The 8,343-nt window shown below is 33.1% G+C and overlaps 2 protein-coding genes across 3 annotated transcripts; one reads left to right on the forward strand and one right to left on the reverse strand.

The window, feature by feature from the left end:
* Positions 1–725: 725 nt before the first annotated feature.
* LOC112052630 (transmembrane protein 11-A, mitochondrial) lies at positions 726–2,113 on the forward strand. Of its 2 annotated transcripts, none has more exons than XM_024091790.2 (3): positions 726–822; positions 981–1,201; positions 1,496–2,113. In XM_024091790.2, exons 1-3 carry the CDS (start codon positions 800–802, stop codon positions 1,774–1,776), a joined length of 525 nt encoding a protein of 174 aa, XP_023947558.1. In that variant the 5' UTR covers positions 726–799; the 3' UTR covers positions 1,777–2,113. The 2 variants fall into 2 exon arrangements, with proteins under 2 accessions (XP_023947558.1, XP_023947568.1); XM_024091800.2 differs by having other exon boundaries at positions 805–891.
* On the reverse strand, positions 2,103–8,343 carry LOC112052624 (dehydrogenase/reductase SDR family protein 7-like). Its single transcript, XM_024091778.2, has 5 exons — positions 7,909–8,343; positions 6,789–6,932; positions 6,218–6,437; positions 4,069–4,314; positions 2,103–2,507 (listed from the first exon to the last, which is right to left on the reverse strand). The coding sequence occupies exons 1-5, from the start codon at positions 8,050–8,052 to the stop codon at positions 2,311–2,313; spliced, it is 951 nt and encodes a 316-aa protein (XP_023947546.1). The 5' UTR covers positions 8,053–8,343; the 3' UTR covers positions 2,103–2,310.

Genomic DNA, 8,343 nt, shown 5'->3' on the forward strand with positions numbered 1-8,343 from the left:
GGATCTCCTCATTTCTGGTTCTATCACGCAGAGAAACTCCAAGCATAGCTCGCTCCATCGCCTGCTGAGTGACTTGTACTTAAAATACTTTTTTTTAAGATCACTGGTATGATAAATCCCGTGCACATTAACTTGACACCTGGCTACCAAACACATCGATACAAACACAGTATAAAAATCATTCGAGTCAGGTGTCAAGTTGATCTGCACGAGCTGTGCCTACATCATGTAGGCAGTTAAGTTGCCTCGGTGACTGGTTAACCCCTGATACCATGAGGTTCTGAGTTTGAGTTGCGGGCCGATCATTTTCTTTCGTCTTTGAAGGTGTTGTGTGTAGTTAGTTAGTAGTTTAAGTTGTGCTACTACTCTATAGCCCAGATATTATTAAGACCAGAAGTCCTGAAAAAGGAATGCGTTGAATGCTTTGACTGAAGATTGAATGCGCTTTATTTTTTGACGTTATTTGCGTTGAAGGGAATACGTTGACTAATAGTAAATTAGTCTGAGGTTCGACGCTTATTATCTATCTAATCACTTCTATAACTACACAATCTCCCTTTGATCTACGGTTTCCGGTACTAGAGTTCCATAATGTTTCCGTTTCCGTTTTATGACTTTATGAAGGTTAGGTCCATAGATAATGTTAGGTCGGAGCGCAGCAAGAGAAAATTGTACTGTGTATGTCTATGGGTGTAATGTGAGTCTGTATGTGTAATGTATTATCTATGTTGTTCAAGATACTTGATTACTTTTGTCTGTTACTTTTACTCTATAATCATGACATTTGTCTATAACTAAGATGGCGGGTGATGAAAGTGACAGGTTTGTAAATAAACGAAAGTTTTAGTTTTATTTCGATTATAATAAGCTAATTTACAGTAAAGTGTCCAAGTAATTAGTAAAACCAATATCATAGCATTTCACATAATCTTATGCTTTGCAATGCCATATTAATCATGACGTTTAAATTCATTTTCCAGTGATCTTAAACCCTCCCAAGTAGTAATAGTTAGAGAAGTTTACGACAGCGAAAATGCTCATATTAAATTTGAAATGGAACTGGAAAGAGCACTTGAGGCCGGTGTAAGTGTTATAGTCATAGAACCTGAACCGCTCGGTGAAGAAACAGCTAGATGGATATATGTAGGAAACCTCTTACATAAAGTCTCTGTGTATAGTGGATTATGTAGTATCGCTTCAGGTGAGTTTGCTTCATGCTCACATATATTGAAAGCTTCAGATCATCATGAAATAAATGTTTATTAAATGCACACAACTTCACGATCATAATGCTTGTATTCAAATGCATTGCTAAAATGATTTATATGTTTGCTCTTCACATGATCAATGTTGATTTTCTGTTCACACAATGACAAAGAAAATATTGTTATATGACAAACAACTAAATTTAATTGAAATACCTTAATTTCTTATTTGCAAAATATTTCATTAAATATTTTACCTATAAAAATAAATATTACAATAACTGTTACAGGTTTGGCGTGGAGTTCTTTGGCATGTACACCTTTTGGAATTGTATCAGTGTTATGTGCTGGTTGCTATACACTCTCATGGCAATGGGACCCTTGTTGCAAGTATCAAGAAGAAAAAGATTTACGGCACTTATCCAAGCTGCCAATTTTAAGTGATTTGACATCAGCGTCACCCGTTGTTCTAGTACACACAGATAATAGACGACAGATTGTTTTACATAACACTGTATCATTAGCTGCAGCTGCCATATGCATATGGAGAATTTATAATATTTTTAAATAATGAAATAGAGATTTATGCAGCATATTATGTTTGATGTTTGCATTAGGCAAAAATGAATAATATATTTTTATGAAAGGAGTACATATAAAGCTTGCAAGTGCTCTTTCTGTATAATAATAATTTTTGTAGGTTACATTGTAAATTTGTTATAATTTAATAAATGTTATAAAAATTATAATAGTATAATTCTGTACAAAAACTTTTCTTTTAAATATAAGGATGCTTTTTAGATAGGACAGCAGGTTGTTGGATATTCTGTTATAAACATGATAGCAGTGAAAATATAATGAGTGAATTACCACTGTTGCAATGTAATAAAAGTTAAATTTATTAAAAATCGTTTTATTTCATACATAATGTAATCATTCATTATTAATAATTATATTAAATCACTTAAATAATTATGAGTGTACTTACTTATTATACACATATTTAATATTTTTTTGTTTATACAATAACTCTTAAAACAAAATAAGCAAAGTATGGCCATGTTTGAAAAAAAAAGTAAATAAAAACATTCCTGTTTTTTTATAATTATGTGAAATTTGTTTTGTTAGCCCGCCGGGCCATTATCCAGAAATATAAAGAAGGAAATGAGTGTCGAATGAAGATAGCTAAGTTAGGCAAAAATTGACTGACAACTAGTTCCTTATCTTTGTTCACAACCATATCCAAAATCTTTATTGCCACATACTCTGAAGTGAAACCAGCTGCCGTACTTTTATCCATCACTGAAAAATATTAATTATTTATTAATTTTATTGAAAACATCAGCTAAGTAAAATACATATTACATAGTTTCAGTGTAAGTCAGGTTAAAATTAATTTGCTAGCCTAAATCAATGAGATTATTGCTGCCTCATTGGTCCAATTTGCCTATGTGAATTTGTACCACAAATTACTGGGTTGGGCTAAGAGGTAATGAGGATTTCTCTTCTAAGAATTTATCATCAGTCAAAATTCTTAGCCCAGAGTTGGGAGTTGGTGGTACCTTTGTGTCTCAGAGAGCATGTTAATCTGTCAGTCACAATTTAGTAACTATCATCATGATTTTACATAGTCACTTTAATTAAACCTGTCAACCTGCATTGGAGCAGTGTGGTGGATGGAACCTCCATATCCCCTCCTATGAGGAGGGAGGCCTGGCCCTGTAGTATCTTTTTAAGATCAAAACTGATATAACTTCAAAGACGATTTCAGTTACTTTGATATTAACACAAAGTTACTAAACTGATTTTCATAAAAATGAAATGGGACCAATCTGGAAGTATACTCTTTCAAACAAAAAAATAATTTTCAAAATCTATATCTATATCTTCTATACTTATAATAAAACTGGTCGAATTCTATACATTTATTCGCAATTTGAGATATTACTTATACCATTTGTAAGAACAAACGTTAGCGTGGCAAAAGTGACGACAGCGCCATCTAGAATCTATACTTATAATACAAATTCTGTACATTAAAGATATTTTAAAAATTTTTGTTGGGGGTATTATATAATCGATACTGAAGCTAAACATATTTTTTTTCGATTTTTTGTCTGTCTGTTTGTCTGTGTTTTTTTGTTATTCGGGCAACACGCTGAAACTACTGAATGAATTCAAATGAAACTTGGCACCGTTTAAGACGATAATACGGAGAAGGTTATAGGATACTTTTTATTGCGAAAATATAATGAGATGGGGGTGAAATAGGTTGAAAGTTTGTATGGAAAGTCCTTCATTTTTAGAGTTATAATTTAAAAATGTGTTCATAAATCATAAAAATAATACGAAATATAAATGGTTTAAGTAAAATCTCAAATTGCGAATAAATGTATAGAATTCGACCAGTTTAGTATTATTATAAGTATAGATATAAATACAATGTCAAAGATCAAACCCACTATGATGATGAGTGATGACATTGAGATGGAAGTTCTCTTACATGAAACTATACTAAAGCCATACTCGAGGAATACTGTTTATCAACAAATAAATTAAAAATGAGGGTATAAATCGCTAGTCATTTCACACTTATTTTCACCTAATTATAATCAACTTGTTCTTAAATTAATGAAAATAAATTTGATTATTATGCTTAAAACAAATAGATATAGTTAATACATTTTGAATTATATTGTATAAAAAACAATACATAATTTTAAGTGAAAAAGTTATGAAATGGCATCCGTTTTTTACCCTCATTTCTAATTTGTTTGTTAGTAAGCAGTACTACTCGAGTATGGCTTTAGTATAGTTACAAAAATAAACTACATATTAAAACAAATTAATTTAATATTCTTGCCTCCATGATTCTCTCCACTGGCAGTAAGTGCATTTAACGAAACTGATGTTTTTACATATCCTGGGCTGACTACAGACACATCAATATTGTGTTGGTGCATTTCAGACCGCAGAGAATCAGCAAAAGCCTGGAGCGCAAATTTAGAAGCAGCATATGCAGAACGATCTGGTAGTGCTATGAGTCCTTGTACTGAACTAATAAACACTACATGTCCACTTTTTCTATCAGCCATTTTAGGTAACACAGCTGAAACAAAACAAAGTTGGTTTTATTAATCCATAACTACTTGTATACACAAATTTTGGGCTTCTGATAATCATTACATAATCTATACTAATATTATAAAGAGGTAAAGTTTGTAAGTTTGTCACATTTTTTAAATGGGGTAATCTTCGGAACTACTGGTCCGATTTTAAAAATTCTTTCACCAGTAGAATGCTACATTATCGGGGAGTGCTATAGGCTATATTTTATATAGGTATCATATATATTAGCCGAGTTATCACAGTTTTTTTCATACAGGTCGGACTGAAAATCCTCTTAAACAGATTTATTCGCATGCGCTGCCTTAACTATTGTGTAAAATTTAAATTAATGTATGGAGACTTTATATATCTTTAAAATTTCTACAAAAAAGTCCGCGGCACCATATATCTATCTTCTATATATTAGCAGATATAGTATCTTTTGTGTTTTAAAAATTATGAATTTTATATACTTAGGTTTACGTCATTATTTATACAACTAAACTTTAATCCATATTAAAATAAATTATTAAATAATCACAAGGATATTATGGAGATAAGATTTGCCCTTTACAGTATGTTAATTACTTAAATAGTTTCGGAGATAATACAAAATTTCTAAAGGACGCAGAAATTCCGCTATATGACGCCCCGCGCTTCCATTTACGTAGTTCCCGTTCCCGTGTGAATATGGGGATCAAACATAGCCTATGACACTCGCAAATAACGTAGCTTTCTATTGGTAAAACAATTTTCCAAATCGGTCCAGTAGATCCAGAGATTACCTCCTACAACCACACGAACTTTACCTCTTTATATTATTAGCATAGAAGTCTCTATTTCTCTTGGTCATACCACCACTCTCGAAGGACTGAACTGATTTTGCTAATGGTAGGAGTAAGATAGAGAAGTTACAGGGTAGGGTAGGATACGGGTAGGGAAGCGTAGGGGTAGTGTAGGGGTAGAGTAGGCTTAGGGCCGGGTTTAGGATAGTGGTAAGGTAGTGGTACGGGTAGGATAGGGAAGTGGTAGGGTAGGGGTAGGATAGGCGTGAGATAGGGGTACGGGTGGGATAGGGGTAGGAAAGGGATAGGGTACGGGGAGGGTAGGGGTAGGATGGGGGTAGGGGTAGGGTAGAGTAGGGTAGGGGTAGGGTAGATGTAGGGGTTGGGTAGGGTAGGGTAGGGATAGTGGTAGGGTAGGGGTAGGGTAGGGTAGGGGTAGTAGTAAAGTTGACATCGAAATTTACGCGGACGAAGTCGCGGGCGCCCGCTAGTATAATATATTTATATAAATAAATGATTATTAATTAGTAATAAAAAATCGGACTGCAGTGAAACTAGGACTCGCCCACCAAGGTTTCCGCACATTATTTGCTTGATGATTCATTACTTCACACTAAAACTTTTTAATACCTAAGAATATATTTTATATAAAAAAACTATACTTTTATGATTGAGGACTGTTAAATGGTATTATAATAATTAATTTAACAGACTGCGCGCACGACAAATTTGCGCGTGACCAAAATCGGAACTAATCAAAAATGCCGCCATCTTGTCGTCTATCTCTATCTATCTCTTGGTGGGTGAAAGAGATCAATAATGCTGGCAACATAATTGCGCCGCCAGACTTATCTTGCGCGCACTCTACATGAAATTCACTGTTGTGCATAACAGCAATAACAACATTGTTACTGCTCATGAGTGCTCAAATACAGTGCCAAAATAGATAACAGTGTTGCCAACTTCATGACAAAAATAAACAATTATTAGAATTATTGAATTTTGAATTAGAACTTATAATTCAATTATTTAAACTGATTAATTAGTTCCTGATTCTATTCTAACAGTACCCAGTCTGAAGCTAAGCCCAAACTAAAAAAAATAGCTTTTAAACATTACCTTTAGTCAATCCTACTGAACCAAAATAGTTTGTATACATAATTTTTTTATCCACTTCCAATGTAGTGTAAAGGATTGAACCTCGGTGAGACACTCCCCCATTGTTAATTAGTATGTCAATATGACCACAAGCATCATATATATTTTTTACAAATGGCTCACACTGGCGTAAATCTGCCAAATCCAATTCCAACACAATTGGTTCTTCTGTTTTTGAAGACTGAAAGCAGAAAATATTCCAAATTTATAAATATGTATGTAACACATCTTTGTGGGTAAAGCATCTTCCTTCTGTGATGCTAACATGCGCCCAAAGATATTCTATATAAAGTTTTAACCAACGGCGGCATAGTAGTCCCATCCCAATCTCTTTCATCCCAACACAAGATATATTGTTTGGTCACATTTACAAAATATAAGGTTATGGGCCTCCTGTGCTTAAAATTAACAAAGCCTTGCTAACCACTTTTTAGTTATTTAATTTGTACAAGTTGACTAACACAAAATAATAATATCCTGAGAATTGCACTTTGCTTATGCAGGGTTTTAAAATAATCTGAAATGTACTTACAAGTTTCTTTGACAGTAGATCTTCTTTAACTCTTTCCAGCTCAGTTTTTCTTCTCGAAGCTAGAATAACTTTGCAACCATATTCATAGAAAATATGAGCTAAAGCCTCTCCAATACCTGAACTGGCACCAGTAATAACAACCACCTGTAAAACATATTTACTTATTAATTTGTTTCATCAAACAAGTAGAATTTAAAATAATTTATATTACTGTGTTGCTAACAATGAATAAACATATTTATAATCATCGCATTGTAAAATCACTCAGTTGATTTTTTTACTGGTATAATCAAGTTCTGCAATGAGTATTAAAATTCATGAAAAAATTAAGCAATATTTTAATGATTAGATCATTAAATAAATAACATTAAAACAGTTAAAATGAGAGACTTAAGAGTATTAATATGAAGTGTTTACATACGAAATGAGTAGCATTTTGTTTTACTAGCCTCTGTGGTTAGGAATTCCAATTTGAAATTTATACATTTATACTATTATGCTATTATTTACTTAGGCTTTTGTATTTCAGAAACACTAATTAATTTGTTTTTTCTCTTATGGCTTTTTTCTTTGTGTCACTCAGTTTACAAAATGGAAAACTTGGAATATAGCATTATTTATGAGTAACAAGTTCCATCTTGGCACCAGTACTGCAGAAATGACTCTAAGGATTAATGATGTATATGGTGGCTGTGTTGTAATAGAAAGCACAGTGTGTTTTTAATTCAAAATTTTTGTTCTGGAAATTTTGATCAATACAAGCCTGGTGGACGGCCAGTGACCAAAGTTGATAATGAAGATTTGAAAGATCATTGTGGAAAGGGATCCATCACAAACCACGTCTGAGCTAGCTGCAGGCTGCGGTGTTAGTGAAAAAATTGTTTTAATCCACTTAAAGCAATTGAGAAGGTGAAACAGCTTGAAAGGTCGGCGGACCTTGCTCCAACACAATACATTTTTTTTTTAAATTTGAATAAAGGGAAGAATTCAAATCTGATGAGACAGTCGAAAAAGTACCTTCAAAGATTTATATTGACCCAATGGTTTATTTATTAAAGGGATCAATGAACTTATTCTTGGGACTTATATTTAAAACAATAAATTCATATATTTTCCTCACCTTTCCTTCTAAAGCAGCTCTTCGTCTGCGATTTGTTGATTGTGAGCAGATACGAAACATGGTGAGCCCAACAGCCAGCGGAAAACCAATGTACTTGAGATACCAGTTGAGCGAGTTTTCATTAATGACTTTAATCACAGACATCGTTAACTTATACCAAGGTCTGTGTGCAATAAGTACCTTCCCAAGTGAAGGAAAACTTGTGAAGGTCGAACGGTGAAGGTGATAACTTTGTTTTCAGTTATGACCCACGATAAAACGCTATAATGTATCATAAAAATTAAAAGTTGACTTGATTATCGCACGAGATTATCTTCAAAGCTTTAAACAAAAACATCAATCATCATTATCATTATTGTTTTCGGGTCTGTGGATGAATTTGAATAAAATTAAAAACATTAAAAACAAATCAAATCAAGTGTTTGTGATCACAGA

Source organism: Bicyclus anynana, chromosome 5 (genome assembly GCF_947172395.1).
Source record: "Bicyclus anynana chromosome 5, ilBicAnyn1.1, whole genome shotgun sequence".
NCBI classification, from domain to species: domain Eukaryota; kingdom Metazoa; phylum Arthropoda; class Insecta; order Lepidoptera; family Nymphalidae; genus Bicyclus; species Bicyclus anynana.

Excerpts from the sequence above, each read along its gene's own strand:
- LOC112052630 (XM_024091790.2), top strand. The coding sequence starts at position 800 with ATGGCGGGTGATGAAAGTGACAG. Across the intron at positions 823-980 it reads GCGGGTGATGAAAGTGACAG|TGATCTTAAACCCTCCCAAG; the intron begins GTTTGTAAATAA and ends TTCATTTTCCAG. Across the intron at positions 1,202-1,495 it reads ATTATGTAGTATCGCTTCAG|GTTTGGCGTGGAGTTCTTTG; the intron begins GTGAGTTTGCTT and ends TAACTGTTACAG.
- LOC112052624 (XM_024091778.2), bottom strand. The coding sequence starts at position 8,052 with ATGTCTGTGATTAAAGTCATTAATGAAAACTCGCTCAACTGGTATCTC. Across the intron at positions 6,438-6,788 it reads ATCTACTGTCAAAGAAACTT|TCTTCAAAAACAGAAGAACC; the intron begins GTAAGTACATTT and ends TTCTGCTTTCAG. Across the intron at positions 2,508-4,068 it reads CAGTGGAGAGAATCATGGAG|TGATGGATAAAAGTACGGCA; the intron begins GCAAGAATATTA and ends AATATTTTTCAG.